The 19,238-nt window shown below is 46.3% G+C and overlaps 1 protein-coding gene across 2 annotated transcripts in view; it reads left to right on the top strand.

Moving 5' to 3' along the window:
- The window catches only part of LOC127592044 (protein eva-1 homolog A), a 36,976-nt gene that overhangs the window by 13,097 nt on the left and 4,641 nt on the right, over positions 1–19,238 (top strand). Inside the window, exon 5 of one of the 2 annotated variants that reach the window (XM_052052456.1) lies at positions 2,351–2,494. In XM_052052456.1, coding sequence (XP_051908416.1) covers positions 2,351–2,494 — 144 coding nt within the window. Of the gene's footprint in view, positions 1–2,350; positions 2,495–6,662; positions 7,904–19,238 lie in introns of those variants that run through there. The other variant, XM_052052457.1, reaches the window with a different exon arrangement.

Raw genomic sequence — 19,238 nt, 5'->3', positions numbered from 1 at the left:
AACACCTCAAACTGAGTCATACTTATTATCCCTGCCGGAAATAAATAACAGGTGATACAATTTGGCTTGCAGTACTTTTTGTGTTACTCTGAGCACCCACCTCCCATCATATGGTGTTCCACAGGGTTCAATTTTGGGGCCCTTGTTGTTTCCATTGAATTTGTTGCCCCTGGATTCCATCTCAAGATAACATGGTGCTCCCTTTCACCGCTTAGCAAGTGACATTCAGAGCTGTCCCGCTAAGCAAAAAGGATATTTTCTCCTCAAGGCCACCTTTGTCCTGTCTGGAAGAAATCAAACAGACAGATGTGCATCTGGAAAGCAGAACAGATGCTACGTGGAGTTTGTGGACAGAACGTTTTTACAAAAAATAAATTGAAATTACTAAATGTCTTTGCCCTAAAAGATTCATTGTACACTGTAGTATGCCACGGCATGAGGAAATACGATATATCATTTAGTGTACCGCTTATTTTCCCACCTATAGCAAAGCACAAATGGCGTTGCAATGAGAAGTCAGGTGTTACTCGTGTTCTACATATTTTGTGCCCTCAAAATATGCAGCTACCACCTTACACACCATTGGATGTCATATGTTGGCCATACAAAGGCTTGAAGTATCACAAGTGGCTTATGTATCAAACGATACGCTTCACATGTGAGTCATATGAGTGGAGGAGGAGATAAAATAGCCCCCCTATTGTAAATTCCCAGACAAGTTGTGTGTGTGTGGGGGGGGGGGGGGGGGGGGGGGGGCGGGACCCGGGACCCGGAGCATTTTGTTTGGAGCTTCACCCACCAGAATATTGAGAAATTTGTATTTTCTGAAACCTTTGTGTTCATCTTAAGTGAATAAAAAAATAGGTTAGACCGTCCTGTTTGCACCCGTCCATGTTTTACTCATGAGAGCCCTCATGGGAGACCCCCCCCCCCCCCAAAAAAAACCTCTCTCTAATGACTCCCTCACTCCCATTTTTTGATCCTAATCCAAATCCTGTTCTTCTGTGAGACTCCTGTTCAGCTTCAAATCACAGTAGTCAGGCCAGGGAATCCGAATTCCAGCTAATAGGCGCATATCTGTCAGTGGACACGAACATCAGAAGGAACAGTTTTCAGCAACAAGGCACGCCAGAAGGTCATCGTGTCATATTATATCCAATTAGACTTGCGTAGAAACAGTCATGAGGTACTTGGCACGTGTAGCCTGGAGGACTTTATTCAAACGGAAAGAAATGTGATGTGAGTCGCAAATGTTTGGAATTTTATTTCATTTAAATTGAAGGTTGGGCTTTAATTGGAGTTCAGTAAGCAAGTATGAACGTATTTGGGTTTTTGTTTGGCTTTTTTTGGGAGGTGGGGGGGCTTTTTTGTTGCACATATTTCAAAAGCAAAAATATGGTGGTGTTGCAGTATTAATATTACAGCAAAAAATGTCCTATTTAAAAATATTTGGGTAAATTGTACTTTTTATAACCATGTTAAGTTGAAATAAATACATTTTATCCTGCTTCTGTTTTAATTCTTAGTAGCTCACAGTGTCACTTTTTTAGACTCATGTTAACCTTGGGGCTAACTAGTCCCCACTGCCAACATATTTTTTAAGTACGGTGCACATTAATCAAGATAATAAAACTGTATCCCGTCTCTTTCGTCTTGCTCCCTACCCCCGTCGTCCATGCGTAACTGCTCACCCCTCCCCACCCCTCTCTGCTCTGTGAGGAGACACAAAAAGGTGACTGGCCCCAATTAATCTCTGAGACGGCTCTTTCGCTCCACTCTATAAGTAGCCAATCATATTGGTCCCTGTTTAATAATGTTGTCCCCTTAGCTCATTAACGGTGACAAACAGTATTAGCCGGTATTGAAACCTTGACTTTTTAAAACCACGCTCAGCTGGGCAAACTGCAGATTGGCTTCTTAAGGTTTTCTTTTTTAAAGATTTAAGTTCTCCCTGAAGCTAAAACAAATTGTAAAATGCTCCTAACCTTCACCTGATCAGTGAGCGCACACTTGTGGGGAAATTGTCCAGTCTCTGAAATGTCTTCACAGTTTTCAAGTTCCACGCTGCTTTCCAACAGGCTTTGACCTCACTGTGTCCTGGTCAGGAATTTCAGATTGTTAGTTCCTGCTGGGGAATGTCTCTTTGCCTCCACCGAAGTGCGTGAGTTCACATTTTAGGCCAATGTTACTGCATTAAAAAGTCTGTGGTTGAATTCACTCGAACATTTCCCCCTCTGACTTGCAGCACCACTCATTGTGGCCTGTTGACATGTCTGTGGTGCTTTGCGATAAAATCCATCTACAACAACTTGCATCCTCAATAAATGGCCAATCTTTTGTCTTGCGTCAGATTGCCAGTCGTCCATCGCCCTGCGGGTCGTCACGTCTCGCTGTCAGGCCAAGAATAGCTGCGTGGTTCGAGCCTCATCCAGGGAATTTGGGAATCCCTGCTACTCTGGCACCAGGAAGTACCTCAGCGTCATCTACACTTGCGGTAAGTCATCCGCTTCCGACATGTGCCACACGGGGGCGCCGTTTCCCCAAAGATAAGCTTCACTGTCTCACCTTGGATGCTGGTGATTGTATTTATTCATTTTACCAAAAGGGGCAACTGTGTACAGCGAAAGGCAGTTTTTTCTTGGTTTGTGGCACAAATGTGTTGTTATGGCTTTAAGAATTAGAACATTGTTGGGCGTTCACATGCTGGGATGCCGATGATGATATGTTCTTTGTTGCCCGACTAATTCCACGCACAAATGAATGTCAAACTCTGAGCAAGTCCCAACATTCCAGTTTAAATGACTTAAATCTGTTGTTTATACTCTGTGGAGAAGAGTTTAAATGATGGTTTTATTCTTTTGTTTGGTCAGTAACGCGCCCCCGGGGCTAATCCCGGCAGGCCAAGGCCGTCGTTCTTGAAACCAGTCTCTCGGATGCGCGCACATTATCCAGATGCCCGAACATCCGGGACTGATCAATCAACGTCGTGGCCTGGAGCCTCTCAAATCCGCCCCAGCACGGACGACTCGGTCTAGACCTGATTCACACCGGGCTCTCTTGAGTGTCATGTTATCTTTTGAAAGTGCCTTGTCAAATAGTTCTTCAAGTGCCCATCCCCCCCCCCCTTTTTTTTTTAAACCTCGGTAACAACCGCCGGATGCAGACAAGAACAGGCCGACGCTTCAGCCGTGTTTATGGAGTGGTTTTTGTCTTCAATCGCTGTCTGACCTCCCTTATCTGCCTGTGATAACCCATCACGAACTCGCCAAACAATTCGATCGGCGAGCGGGTGTTTGCGAGGAAGCGGGGAGTGGGGGAAGCGGAAGGGTAAATGTTCAACAGAAAGACGCCAGGTTGGGCGATGGAAAAGTTTGAACTTGAGTATGTCGCTGAAGCGGCTGCAGACGGCAAGTTTGCCACAAGGCTTGGGCAATCTTAAATGTCCTTTTCTGACTCAAGTGCTATTTCGCAGTCTTTTTGCAACACGGCAAAATGAATGAAGTGGGGGGAGGGGGGGTGCTTTGTTTTTACGATGGCGTGCTTATTGTAGGTTCTGTGTGGCTCGGTGAACATCAGCTTGAGAAGAAGCCTGTGGAGTGTTAGACAGTGGAAGCTTGAAAGTCAAACAGCCCGCAGGTCATACGATTCAGTCGACCTACTATTTGTTTAAAAATAAAATTAAAAAAAACACTAAAGGAGTTTCTCTTGCTTACCATTTACCGTGAGTGTTTGATAAAAGCGACAGATTCAAATCGGGAACCTTTTGCGCTGCCTTTTTCTAATTTTATAGTGACTTCAACAATAAGCCCGCTAATGTCTTATTTGATATATTTGGACCGCGCTTTTTACGAACACCAGGTGCACCGCCGCTTTCTTTCTTCTTCAAACGTTCAATATTTACTGCTCAATGTCAAAAGAGACGTTTCTTTCGCGATCAAGAAATTCCGACAGTGCAGTTAAGGTCAAGAGTCATATTGTCAATCACCTTTTTTTTTTTGTTGCTGTTGTTGTTCTCAACAGAGCATAATTGTCAGTCAATCGACTTCAAACTTTGGGGAATTATTGATCTTTGCCGGAGTACCAGATATAGATTACACCGCTAATCCGTGTTCTTGTTCCTATGCGAGTCTCGGCACTTCAGTTTCGGTCCTTTTCTCCCCCGAGGCATCTCTTTAAACCTAAATCAAGATAAAGTGGCCCTTCTTCTACGACTTCCCGTTTGGTGCGCTGCAGCGTAACGGATGGGCCTCGGTAAGCCTCACGTGAACCATACACAGGAGACTCTTGTGGGTGTGGGGAGGAGGGGCGGGGTAGGTAAACGTCAGGGAAAGCGTAATGAACAACGCTAATTGCTGAGGGGTGCGGGGGGGGGGCGGAAATGGATTCATTTGCAACACTGAGCTGCCGCGAAAACACACAGCTCAAGTGTTTGGATTTGTAGCAGCTGTCCTCGGGCAGTCGGCGGGGATGGGGGGGGGGGGGGGTACACCCTCGAACCGGTGTGCCAGCCAATGACAGGACGGACATTGACATACGACGATCTGCGCACCTGGGGACAATTTAGAGCGTTCCGTTAACTTGCCGTGCATGTTTTGGAATGTGGGAGTACCCGGAGAAAACCCGCGCAGGCACGTGGGAGAACATAACAACATGTGTTGATACTGGCCCGCTAGCGAGGACCTGCGGTCGCTGCTCTGTAGCCCCAAACATTAGTCAAGCTGGGGGCTGGGGAGAGAGAGAGCCCCCCCAGAAACATATGTCCGTTAAGTACCCACAAATGAGAATAAACATGTTTTTGAGGATCTGACATCATGCCACACATGCAGTCCTGTGAGGAATCTGGTGCCGCTTCCAAGTCGAAAACCCCCTCAGTTCTCACCCTTTAAAACAAAAAAAAAAAGTGACTTAGGATGCTTGGCATGATCCAGACCTCAAAATGTTTCATGAACGTTTATTTTTTTTTAGACGGTTCCCAATTGCGGTCAAAGAAGAGAAACAGTACTTTGCTTTCATTTCTGCATGCAATGTTTTCTTGTGTCAAGACTATAAAATTTGGTGGGAAATGCTTAGTCGGAACGATCTACTGGAGAGGAAACCCATCATCTCGTCGGCGATCGTGGCTTTCGGTGATACAAACTGTATTACTGTCATCGTGATCGACTAATTGAGGCCCCACCCAAAAAAAAAAAAAAAATCTGCGACTTTAAATACACAACAAACCATAATTTCCCCCCCCCCCCCCAGTCCCCTCCAAAAACGTTTTTCAAACTCATTTTACAGCATCGGAGGGAAACCAGAGAGCAAAACGTTTGCGGGTTGAAGAAAAAGTCGGTCTTTGTCTCGGTGCGTTTGATTTTTAGCGAGCAGAAAGGAATGAGGTGCTCCCCGGTCTGGTTTAACACAAACCTGACTGTGCACAAAACAACCGCAGCTGGCAGGCTCAGGAACACCACTGCGAGAAAATACACGTGACCTCGTCTGACCCTCTGTGTGTGTGTGTGTGTGTGTGTGTGTGTGTGTGTGTGTGTATTGCATTAATAGCATCTGTTGTGATAGCCGCCAATACCCATACAAGGCATTCTGTGTGCGTGATTTGGTACGTAGCTTAGCTGCTCTCGGCCAAAGTTAAAAATTAAACATCTGAAAAGTTCCCGAGAGAGGGGGGTGGGGGTTGCCAAAGGGGTTGCCATGGCGACTTGCTGATGCGAGGGGCAATGCGGAGATTGTGCTTTGCCAGCAGGTTGAGGTCAGCAGTTGCGCGCCACGCGATAGCGCCTCGTCGACTGTCGTCATCTGCTCATCTGGTCGCCGGCCAAGTCGAGCGGCGCGCGCGGACACCAAAGTGCGGTCGTAAGCGCTAATCACCCTCAAACTTTGAGTTTACGTGTTTTGATTGAGATCACGGGCCGTCAGGGGGGGGTAAGTGGGGGGGGGAGCGTTTTTCACTTTGATTCGATTAAAATGCATTTGGGGCAAAGTGGAATTGTCAGAAACGAGAGGTCTTAAATTCCCTCCTCTGTTTTTGCAGCCCCCTCTTGCTTTCACCCCCCCCCCTTTTTTTTTTTTGCTTTCCTTGCACTCACACGTTGTCTGTTTATGTAATCACTGCAGCAGTTTTGCTCGGCCGCCGCTCCGAACTGAATGAGTTAACTTCTGGAGTCTTGCTGGGATGCTAACTCTTGACGATTCGGTTTTTAATCGGATGCGATTGACTCGCGTAGCTGCAGATCAGTTTTATGCCATTTCATAACTCGATGCTATGAAATCAATATTTCATTAAGAAATTGTTATAAAGACAGAAATGATGTGACAGCTCTTTTTATTGCGTGGTTTTGGCTCGTCCTCCGCCGGCTCTCGAAATGGCAATTCCAAAGAGCGTTCACGTTGTTGCGATCAATGCGTCGAAGGAAGTCATGCACATCGACGCAAGCGCATCTCTCCCATGTCGGCGATGGAATATTTGGGCAGCAAAGTGCAATTTGAGCGACCCCGCAAGGGGGTCTCCTACCCGTTCTCTCGTAAAGTCGCACACTCGGGGCACAAAGGTCTCTGCGTCGCTCGGTGCACCGTGGCTCTCTCAATGGGAAGGTGGTGGGAGCCAGTGGGGGCTGGGTTGAATTTGGTGGTGGTGAGGGGGCAGTGGTGGGGGGTGATTTAATTCTTTTCAGCTTGTGGCTGGTTTCAGTTTTCTTCATGCGCTGGATGAAGATGGAAGGAGAGAATGAGAGAAGGAAGCGCGAGCGTGTTTGTGTTGACGTGAAGAAGCCGCGGGGGCAAAGGAAAAAAAATCGCCGCACGTTTTCCGGGTCGTCCCGCAGCACCGCAAATGTCATGTTGTGACGGCGATTTGCGATTTTTCCGACTTCTAGCTTCACATAAGAATCAAAAGTTGATCTGTTTTCAAATGCGAATTTAGAAATCAAGTTTCACTTGACTTTCCCATGGCGGCTATTTTTACCCAACGTCTTTCATAAACGCTGACCTGAACTGAGACCTGCAGAGGTTTTAAAAAAATGTTTTTTATTGACCTTCTGGATAAATTGGCCAAACCGTGCCGGTACACTTCACTAACCGTTTCCAGTTTTTTGCGTTTGTGAAAAATGACTCCGACCATAGTTCACTGGAGTCCCGCATCCGTTTTTGTAACCGTTTCCTGACTGATATCGATTTCAATCACCCAAACCCCCCCCCCCAACCGTTTTGTTTTTGTTCCCCACGGTACATTGTACAAGTAGGCTGGTTGAGCCTGTTGCGCACCAACCTTCCCCGTTTCATCTGAATGAAATCCCCAGGTCATTTCCTGTAGCTGCACACTGCCGCCTCTCTCTCTCTTTCTCTCTCTCTCTCTGCCCCCCCCCCCCATTGTACCCCTCCCCTTTCCACATCCCTCGGACTGCTAACACAGTCGAGTGTTGTGGAGGTGAACACTACGACATGTCCGGCTTGTGTCTGCCGCTCTCCTCTTTCTCACTCTCTCGTTTTCTCTCTCACACACACCCTCCCTCCTTCTCTCGCTCACTGTCACATTCCTGTCGTCTAAAGCCGGCTTGAACTCGAAACTGGAAGGAAGGCAACAGTAAAAAAAAAAAGAAAAAAAAAGACGGCTTCTTCCACCTCCACACTGGATGAGAAGCGCTACGAGAGAGTCAGGAGTCACCTTCTTAAAGGGGGCTATTCATTTGTCTTCACCCCCCCCCCCCCTCCTCACCCCCTTGCTCGCTCGCTCCCTCACTTCGTTTTTTTCCCTTTTTTGGGCTCTGCTTTCGTTCTCCTCGGACCTCACGCCGGACTATTCAAGTGTGAGCTTGTTTTCAAAGCGTGGGGAGTTTTTGCCAAGAGTGTCTTTTTCAAGAAAGTGACCGCCGGGACCTTGGAGGGGTGTTTCCGTTGCAACAATGTGTGTGTAAGTGTCACCTTGACTTCATTCTGAACACGCTGGGATTAAGTGTTGTTAAATTGGCGCTCCGGGCTGCTCTGGGGATGTCGGAGCATCCTCGCTTTTCGAAACGGCTCGTCCGGCGGCATCGCCTTAGGGGATGTGGAGGCGCTTGCTTTTGAAAGGCGTGAGCACAAGTTAATTGGGCCGCACGTGCTAATTGTGAGCGTGTTGTAAGATTCCACTGAAACATGAGGTAACATGAGCGGAGTGGGCGACTTTAGCTCTTGGCAGGGAACCGCGGGTTTGTGTACGGATGAGGCAAACGGCGGTGAGGGTGTCTGCCAACACCGCAATTTCGACACAAACACGCGTCAAGCGTACCTGAACTAGTCACCGTTTTACCGTACGCTTCTCTTGGCTAAGGTTAGCATCGCAGAGTGAGATCAGGGTGATTTTCATGAAACTTGATGGAGCGGTAAATCTCCAAAGGACCTGTAATTATTCCTCCCCCCCCCCCCCCTCCCAAGACATGTTGATATTAATACTGAATTTGGCAACAGCGGACATCTGTGTGAGTCGAATGAGCCCACCGGGAAGAATCTCTGGTCACGTTATGTAACGGCGGCAAACGAAATAACTTGTAGTATGCTAGCGTCAACACGCCAGTTGATTATTTATTTATTTCACCTCGGCAAAGATGAATTCTGTTCGTGTTGAGAAATGTCATCTCATTCAACGTCTCCGTCTTCACCCTTTTCTGTTGGCGGGAACCAAATCCTAGTTCTGCTACCTCCTGAGGCAGTGTTCCGAGGGTACCGAGGTCACGCCGCTTATAGTGGCGGACCACTTCATGTTGGTCGAGCAGATTTGTCTCCTTGTGACATTTGAGGGAAACGCGGCTAGCGATAACAAACACAAACATACCTGCTAGCGTTAGCTTACCCTGTTGCCATACCTTAGCTGCGGATGCTAACCCTTTAGGGCTAACCGCATCTTCCCAGTCTTTGTAATTCCCCGCATACGTTTTTCCAAATTCACGTTAAAATCACGTCATCCCACGTAAACAGAAGACCAAAACGAGGTGATATCGCGCATGTGCAAACGACAACAAAAAAAAGGTCCGATTGGCTGAGCGAATGGTGTTGTCAACACGTGGCTTTCCTTTTAGTGACGCCTCTTTGCCTTCCTCTCACCGCGAGCCAGATTTCCCTCCGGTTGACTCTGCCCGTGTCCGGCGCGCACTCTTGCAAATCCTCGTTCCCTCCCAAACCACAAGGGATGCTTTGTTAGTAATTTATGAATTAGACTGCGGTTGAGGTTACGAGACGAGACGAGAAGGCAGGCGGCGCAGATACCAGAACCGGAATCGACATTGTCGGCTTGATGAGCACATTTCGATTAAAACCGAACGTTCTTGCATTTATCATCCCAAATTAGCTCTTTAATCTCGCGATGTCCTCCACAGATTAAGTTTGACGTGACAGTGGAGAATGACGCTCTGTACTTTCTTTTTTTTTCCCCTCCCGTGTCTGTCCTGCCCGTACACATTGACACACGCACAGATGTGATCCAGGCCAGTTTTTTCTTTTTAATACAGCATTATATTTCGACATTACACCCCCCACCCCCTCCCCACCTTTTTCTTATTGCTTGGGCACGCACCCAATAGCTGGCAAAGTGACTTTATACGGCAAAATCGTCTCGACTGCATATAATTTGTTCAAGAACCCCACGTTAGACACCCCCACCCCCACCCCCTGCTCACGTTCCCCTCACATTTTTCGCACTCATTCCGTCATCGCCCATTTGCACCGCGGCATCAAATCGCTTTATTTACTCTAGCAAGTCGGAGTAGAACCTGGCACTCGACTAAACGTGTACTGTAGCTGTGTCTACTCCAACCGCCCTCTTCTCGACTCTTTATTGGAATTGGGAGGGGCCGGGGGGGGAGAAATCGTTCTCATGTTTCCAGTTTTATATGTTCTGAAACTCGGCATGCATACATTTTTTTTTCTACGTGGTCTTTTTCTCTAAAAATACTCCATGCTGAAGTTATTGGGTAGGTGAAAAGGGAGGCGTGGAGTGGGGGTGAAGGAGGGGGGGGGGGGGGGTGATGGCCAAAGCAGATGTGCTTCCAACCCTCAAAAACTTGCTGGGGGTTGAGTATTTTATTTTATTTTTTCTCTCCTGCCACCCTTTCCCTGTCATTTGTATATTCTTGATTCTTCATCGGATACGGTTCCACCACACTGGCTTCATGCGTCTCCGTACCAAAATTTGTGGTCTGGAGAAAATAAATCTTCCTCGCCAAAGTTTTGGAAACTTCTTGGTAGTATCCGGATGAAGTGCTGCTAATATCTTTGCCATTCGCTTATATATTTAATCAGATTTGACGTTAAGAAGAGAGATCAGGAAGCAACATATTATAATCATGTACATCCTCTTGAAACATTTAACCCTTCCATGCAAGCTGTAACCTGAAAAAATGAGATGTCCACTGTAGAAACCGCTGTCCCCGAATGGGTTCATCGAAGCCACCAAATGCGTCGCAAAATATTCCGTCACTCAACTGGATGCGACACGGTCGTCTCGAATAGGCTGCTGGTCGAGTCACTAGCGCCGTGCTGGGTTTGAAAATCTCCCAGCCGACTCCATCACCGCGATCTTTGGCAAGTAGCCTCTGATCTGGTCCCCGAACACTACGGCTGCCTCACTCTTCCTCTTCCTTCCAGCTGAGGATCAAAAGATGAGGGAGTCACTCTCACTTGCCTTCTATGGCATTTGACCCCCCCGCCCCCCACCACCACTACCACCACTGTCCACATCTCAGCAGCAGTCCATCTGTTTCCTGCCCGCAACCTGATACCTACGCGTTTTTTGCTGCTCGTGAGGTGCGCGTTGAAGGTTGCCATTTCGCCGGTACGCCGCACTCGTCGTCTTATGGTTGTCGATGCTTAGCCGTGTGCTGTTATGCGACGCGACATCAACAATTCTGTGACTGGTACCCGGCAAAAGCGGGCTCAAAATTGCAACGCGAGGGGTCTGGGACTTTTCACGATGCTAACAAATATGTGCCGTATTGAAGAAAACGGATTAGGATACTAGCATGGATGGAAAGAAATGCTTTAAAGCGGTGGTCGGCAACCTTTTCAGGGGCGGAGGGGGGTAACGGACCAGTTGTTACAAGGGCATGCGGTTCGCGGACTGGCAACCATGTTTCTTTAATTGCGTTTAAATGACCAGATTTAAAGCACCGGTCCTGGCAACTAAAATGATTATAGAGATCAACATTTTACAAACTGTTATTCTACTGTAAGTAAATAAATAAAACATTGAACTACTAAGAAATTGACCAATCTGAAATGATAAATACACTTTACGATAAACAGTAAAATCAGAATAATTTTTAAGTTATGATCCTGCAGACGGTGTGAGCGTTGTTGCTAATGGCTAGTTGTTAGCGGCTAAAGGGCTAATGTTTATGTGGGCAGGCCGTGCAAAATTTTGGGGGAGGAACCTCTCTCGCTGCGCGTTTGGTCAACTTGTTACGACTACTGTTTACTGCTTCTACATTTTAATTTATTGGCGGATTCTGTTGATTGATATCAACTCGCAAACCGATTTTAGAAGCTAGACGGCGCGGTTGGCGACCACTGTGTCAAAAGACATCCCACTTCTCAAAAATGCCTACTTGGCAAATGTCGGGCCTCACGACCAATTCCCTCCATTAAAAAAAAAGCTTTACTGCTTTTGTTTTGTTGAATGTGTTTTTAATCATAGCCGGCCTACCCAAGTCGGTTGCTGATCAGTTGCGGCATCGGCACGACAATTGCACTCTCGTACTCTCGAGCGAGTTGCTTTCTATTTGGGTCTTGGCATTTGGCCACCAAAAACATACGAGTCGGACAGCCCGAATGAGCCTTGCGGTTCGTTTTTGCTTCGACAAGACAATGGAGGAGGAAGTTTTATGGTCACCTTGAGTTTTTAAACCTCCTTGCTTGTATTTTATTTTGAGCATCGTTAGCCTTGTGATTATGGGAATTTTTCCGTCCCTCAATCCCCGACTCCGGACCCCTTTATCCGGCTGCGTGTTTGGTTTTGAAGCAAATTCTATTATAAGATCTGCAAAATAAAGCAAATCCAGACTGCCAATTTGTTGGGGAGGCCTTTGAGCTAAACCCCCGCCGTGCTCACAGAGCTGCGCCAAAGGATAAAGATATCAACAATGATTATTTTGTACCACGAACACGCACGTGCATTTAGAATCTGAGCCTTTTCCAAAAGAGAGAGAGTCTGGACTGAATGAAGGGAAGCAAAATGATTTCTTCCCTGGTAAAGGTCCAAAGGCTGGAAGAGGTTTTGAAGACTCTGCAAGACTGCAACCATGTGTGCCCTTTTGTGAGTCTCGCGTGTCTTTCGTTCACCTAGTTAAAAAAAAAAAAAAAGAAAACGTATTCGCTGAGTGTTGATGTGAGATTTGCCCCATAAAGGTCAGCCTTTATTTCTCATCTGGGTGGTCCTCTCTCGTTTTTACTCCACACTCTCATGCATTTGGAATGTCCTTGACCCCGTGCGAATCATTTGAATGAAAGAAAGGCCACACTGTATTTATCAGCCTCACTGAATTGATTGAGCAGTTTTGTTTTTTTTTTGTCTTTTTCTGCAAGCGGGATCTTGACAAAACTCACCGACTGACTTTCATTGCTACGAATGAAGCCAAGAAAGAAGCCATTACATTTGGAAGCAGATCTGTAGCCGATAAACAAATCAATCCCCAAGGAGCACAAGTCGGCTCATGGCAGGACGGCGAGGCTTGGCAGACCGAGCGCAGGCACGCAGGCTGGCTCTCAGCACTCTGCTCAGTGGAGGAAAAGTTTGGATATTTAATTCTATGTACTTAAATGCAACGGGGAAGCAGATTTTGCTCATGTAAAACTGAAGTCACTGTCACTCAGAAGCATTTCTGAAGTTTCCTACGGCATTGTATTGGGTTTCAGTTGGGTTTTTCCATGAACCCCCCCCCCCCCAAAAAAAAATATTTCAAGAATGCACGCCACATTTAACAGTGTGGTTCCCCTTTCGTCATCTCGTTTCGCCCCCCCCAAGCCCCACCCCCACTCTGCGTCTACTGACTCTGGCCTCAATCTGCACGTCCGCGAGGTGTGCTGTGCAGTGTGTTTGAATTAAGGCGTCAAGTGTCGGCTCGTGCGCTCATGTACACTTGGGTGAATCTGTTTCGCCTCAGTCGCGATGTGCTCCCCGAAGCCAAGATCCAGTTGCAATTAGCAACTCCGGCACACTTGAGACCTCGGTGGTAGTTTGAAGAAAATCGTAGTGCAGATTGAATCAAAAAACGGTCAGCAGTCAAATGAAGATCAAGATTGAGGGTTTATTTCACCAGTAAAACAATTAAGATATCCTTATAAATTAAATAAGTTAAGTTAAATATCTTAAATGAGATATTTGTGACGCTACCGCCGGTGTTTGAGATGCCACAACTCCTCTCAGCTCATCAGTGCAGCGCTAATATTAGTTGTTCTTCACAGAATGAGTATTGTTATATTCTGTCTACACGTGTTGCTGCGATGTTTTTATTCCGTCGCATAATGTCAGCGGCTTGAAGGCTCTGTCTCCCGAGGCCGCCGTTGTCTACGAGCTTTCACTTTTGAGTCGCTGCAAATTGCATCTTTTGCAATCTAGCATTTCACAGTCTGTCAGAAGACTCGAACCCTCCATGCTCTTTGGTTTCGTCTTTTCGTCTTGTGCAAGAAGCCGCTTTGAGATAGTCCACAGAGGAGGAAGTTAAGGGGATATTTATCTTGAAGGCTTTTACGGCGGCGTCTGTCGGAGCCCGGCCATCAGTCACGCTTGCGTCTGTCTCACTCACAACTTCTCGCTCCACTCTTGACCCCTCAAGGCACCGATCAGCATCTGTTGGGGGCTCACGCTGTTTTAAGACCATGGCTAAGTGGACAGGGTCAGAAGAAGGGGAGGGACATGAAACGGACGAGCAGCAATTCGGCGTTGATAATGCCAAAAGTGTTGGACCCGCAGGAGGCACTTCGAGAATGGAAAACAGCGCTCAGCTATTTACAGTACGGTGTCTTTGTACACAATCGCAGCATTTGTTTGTCCCTCTAATCTGTCCCCAGTTCTCTTTCATACACTAACAGCTGTACTTTGCAGCCGACCTATAAATAGCTTTTTTTTCCAGAGTTGGTTATCACTAGAGCAGCCAGCAGCACACTGTCAAAACCCAAACAAAAGGTGCAGACGAGTGTGTGAGACTTGGCATCGATCCTTGCGACTGTTTAACGCTAGCTAAAACGTCACCTCGGGAGAAATGAAACGAGCAGAGAAAAAGCAGGCTTCGAATACACAGATGTGTAGTGTCACGCCCTAAAACTAGTTACAGTTTTGTTTTTAGCACATGAATGCAGTGGAAAACTGGAATTGAAAGACTGAGCCACCGTCACGATGACTTCGCGTGAGATTTACGCTTGTTTGACTGAGTTAAAATCTTGCCTGTGCTGTTAAGAGTTTGGGGCTACAAAAGTGTGACCGTTCAACAGATGAATTCTTTCTCATGTGAATGTTGGATGGAAAAAATAATAATGAGGCAAAAAAGAAGTGATAAAAAGTATTTTCAGGCTAGTGGCTGATGGGTTTTGCAAGCGGCATGCATCATGGTGGTGATGAGGGCGATGACAGACCAACCCAGACCTCGCCAATCTATACCAACCACGTAACTCTCCCCCTGCGCTGTCAACATGCTGGGAGAACGAAAGCGTGCCTCCCGAAATTGCATGCGCGTGACAAACTTCCATATTTCGTAGGTGATGTTTAAGGCATGTAGGATGTCGCTCAGACTCAACACGGACTGGTTAGGACTGACGAGAACTTCATCTAATTACCCAACAATGACAGGGTACGGACAGACAAGCGCTTGGCTTTTCCCAAAATGATAACGAAGGCCAATGTCAAATGATAGGGTAAGAAAAAAAATGTGATACAGATGCTGAAATGTGTCGTTTCTCTCTATTCCGGAACAATGGTTAATCTATTCCAGTCATCTGTGGTGTTTAGGACAAGGCCAATTTGATATGGAGGGAGGCTTTAACGTAGCGTGTGATTGACTCACCATCGTCACAGCACTCACACAGACACTGATCCCAGCGTAGCTTTAAAATTGGGTGGTGTCCCACAGGGGTCATTCCTCGGGTTTTGGCGTTTCTCTCTATTGCCTTTGTGAACATGACAAGATTGCATATCGTTTATTTGTAGATAATGTGCAGTTCTATGAAAAGAAATGGAAACAATGTGACTGCTAATTTCTGTCATGCGTTTGAAGTTGTGCAGTCTTCCCTTTTTTTTTTTTAAATATATATTTGTACTCTGCACCTGCCTCCAAGATGTACACTTTTCTGGCCAAAATTCGGTTGAAGTAAGTTACACTTCCATCTAAAGATGATGTTAAAGTTTCTTAACATGTTACCACCCGGATAACCGTTGTTCCCACTGAATGGTAATTCCACTGCTTTCCAAGACATTTCGAATTCCCTCCAAAATCAATTTTTGACGTCTTCATCCAAAGGCTCTCTGTTGTTAACTCATTCAGTACCAGCCAAAGCTAGACCAAGTCTGAAAAGACGTTTAAAAACTTTTTTGGGACTGAATGAGTTAATTGCTGACATGACTTTGACATCCAAACTCAAATTCTGTCGTGCCTGGTGACAGTTATTTCTTGCAGCATACCGACCCCACGCCACCCCGCCTCCCCAAAGAACAGTCAGAATTTTTTGGAAAGCAGCTCATAAATCAGAGTTTAAGACCCTTATTAGGCATCTGGTTCTTCATAGAGGTCTCAAACTTACAAAAAGCATTTCATGTTTGAAAAATCTCACGGCGCGCCAACCGACAAAAAAATGTCACGAAAATTGTGCATCTTCTCAATGGCCTTGACTTTGACACCTGTGCTATAATTCGTTCCATAAACCGCTTACAGTTTACACATTGTACAGAAGTGAAACAAGTATATGAGCCAAAACTTGGTCTCATCTTTTGGGGGTTTTTTTGCTTGAGGTTTTCAGTGATTCTTATTCAAACATTTACAAATAATCACCGTCAATAACTTCCTCGCATGGCAAGCTTCCTGCCAACAGCCTCTGATTGTTTCCTGCAGAGACTTCTGCGTGAGTTAAGAGCCCCACTCGATGGCAGCTGCCCAGATTGAAACATTCTAATTGCGGCTTTTTTCGAAGATTGAATTTCCTCTCACTGTACGTTTGCATTTTACTGTCCGTGTTTTTACAACCAATGTCATGAGATGTCCTGTATCTGCCGGTTCCGACTTTGTGGGGCATACGAGATGCCGTTTTGTACGAGCCGAAATCCACAAAGCATTGTTTCCATGGCCACATCAAAACGGCAATAGCTAGATTGCGATTCATGGCTGTCGTGAATAAATTGGATTTAGGGCTATCAACTGTGGAAAATGTACATTAATTACTGTGACTGTTCAAAACCGTGCAGGCACATGAATACGTTTTAAAACAACTGTTTGTCCTCTGAAGATTGAACAGAACACTGTCTTCTGTGGTGGCAATGCAAGAATAAAACGAATGTGTTCATCACGCCCCCTGACACGCATACTTTCAGTCTATTTGGTTTAGTGATGTCGAAAGCCAGACTTTTCACAAAGCCGTGTTTATGCCGCTGAGGTCATTTGGTGATTCTATCCTCCGCCAAACAAAAGCCCGTCTTGTTTACGTTTAGAATACGTGCAATCAAAAGTGCTGCTAGTCAGATGGCTGCTGTTTGGAGGTTTTCCAACGGGAGGGGGTTTAAAGTGAGAGAATTTAAAGGAGAAATCTTTCACCACTGCTCTGTTCGCCTTTTGCACGTTGTCCTGTAGGCAACTGTTCACAAAAATATCGCCACCCGCTTAGTGTAGACATGTGGGCAAAAGTGTGTTTAATTTGTTAGCCTTGGTCTGATTTCACTTTGGATGTAGTGTGGTTTAATATTGCATTATATCCCCTCTGGCTTACGAGGGCTTTGTCCCAACTGCATTGCTCAGCACATGAGCTGCGAATACACACATTCACTCACACACATACACACTTTGGCTCGGAGAAAGCGCCATAGAGAAAACAAAGCTGAGCCCCGCCAGTGTAAACACAGGCCATTGTTGCGAACGCGCTTGTCCCGCCTGGTATCTTCGCGCCCAGCGGCCATTCAAAGTGGTTGCCGCCAAGCCCTCGTTTCCGTCCAGCAGAACACCGGCGATTATCAACAGCTGAGATCATCAGGCCCGTAGCAGGAAACGAATTTCACTTTGGAGGGCAAAGGGGGTATAAATACAAAAAACAAATAATAAATAGTGGGAGGTAGATGAATAAATTAGTATGAATTAGGATTCATCAATGCATCTCGGCAAGATTACTGTAATGCCCTTTATTTTGGAGTCAGCCAGTCCTCCTTCAAGCACCTCCAGTTGGTCCAAAATGCTGCTGCTCACCTACTGACTGGCGCTGTTTTTATGCGATTGACTCACTGTTTTCACAGCTTTTTAAAATTTTTAATATGGCTGATTTTTACTTGGGCGGCCCGGTAGTCCAGTGGTTAGCACGTCGGCTTCACAGTGCAGAGGTACCGGGTTCGATTCCGGCTCCGGCCTCCCTGTGTGGAGTTTGCATGTTCTCCCTGGGCCTGCGTGGGTTTTCTCCGGGTGCTCCGGTTTCCTCCCACATTCCAAAAATATGCATGGCAGGCTGATTGAACACTTTAAATTGTCCCTAGGTGTGAGTGTGAGTGCGAATGGTTGTTCGTCTCTGTGTGCCCTGCGATTGGCTGGCAACCGATTCAGGGTGTCCCCCGCATACTGCCCGGAGACAGCTGGGATAGGCTCCAGCACCCCCCGCGACCCTAGTGAGGATCAAGCGGTTAGGACGATGAATGAATGAATGAATGAATGATTTTTACTTGATGTACAGCGCTTTGTTTGCAGCTGCGGTTGTTTTTCAAGTGAGTATTTGGAGCGGATGTGTGTGTGTCACACGATGGTGTGTCATAACTGTGACCCTGGGCCACATATGCAGCGAATTAGAGCCAATCAGAAGCCTGTAATCAAGGTGTAGTGTGGAAGACGTTTATAGCGTGGTGGCGAGAGGGTGGGGGCTTTGGGAGCCGTGATTAGCATGCCAGACTGATGAGGAAAGCTGCGTTTCTCACCTCCACTTACAGGGGTTTGTTGATTTAGTTGGTACCAACCAATTTTGAAGGAATGGCGGTGTCAGGTTCTTGTTTTCTTTATTTATTTTGTAACCAATTTAGGTGACATATTGTGTGGTTTCGCCACATGGGATGAGTCAATTGCAGAATGGTATTGAAATGGAAGTTTCTTGACCCTGGAGGATACCCTAAAACAGATGTTGTGTAGCATGTTCGCTATTAGTTTAGCATTCAACTCCTGTATAAGTTTGTTTTTTGGTTTAAAAAAAAAATAATGATGGAAAGTATGCCGTGGTTGACGGCGACATTTTACATAGCAGCTCATCTAGTGGCTGAATGTTCCAAATTTAGACCCCCAGCTGGATTTCCAAGTCTCACTTGCAATCTCCTTTCTCTCGCAGTGCCAGAGGTTTTTGACAATGACATACAAGCTCCAACTTGCTGTATTCGTATTACACATTCTTAACCCTTCGAAGAATTCATGTCAGGAAACAGCTGATTTGTCTCTATTGACCGTTGGTCCCGAGTGACAGACGCTCAGCGTGTGCAAACACACTGACTGGACTGAGGCTCAGCTCGCCGAACCCACGTGTGAGCAGGGGCGGGAATGTATAGTTCACGATGTTGTGGGTTTGAATCGGGGGAGTGGGGGGTGGAGGGTGCAGACTCCCTGACTCACTCAAAGAACACTGTGAGGTTTAAGGGGGTGTATGGTGGTGGGAGCCGTAGGTTTGGGGAAAACAGCGCAAGGTCAAAGAAATGTGAATCATATTACATACTGTAAATACGACTCGTTTGGTCATCATTCATAGCTCAAATATTCTGTTCTGTACCCTCGTGGTTTTTTGGTTTATCATTGGGAGTAATTTGCTGCTCTTCAGTAGCATAGCTGCTGGTAACAAACATACAAAGTACAGATGTGACAACGTGACTGAACTGTTAATGTACTCTGGACTCTCTAAAGTGTGTTTCTTAACCATGACCAACAGCCACATGATGACAAATGAATTCAGCAGTTCTCCTCCGTTGCTGGATAAGTAACTTCAAAAACGCTGTCATCCTTACCACGGGCAGTGAACGACAATGTCATTCTAACCAGACTCCTATGTGCCTGACTTCCTTTTCC

Source organism: Hippocampus zosterae, chromosome 19 (assembly GCF_025434085.1).
Source record: "Hippocampus zosterae strain Florida chromosome 19, ASM2543408v3, whole genome shotgun sequence".
NCBI lineage: Eukaryota > Metazoa > Chordata > Actinopteri > Syngnathiformes > Syngnathidae > Hippocampus > Hippocampus zosterae.
Note: the sequence above shows the minus strand (reverse complement) of the source record. Positions and strands in the feature narration are given on the sequence as shown.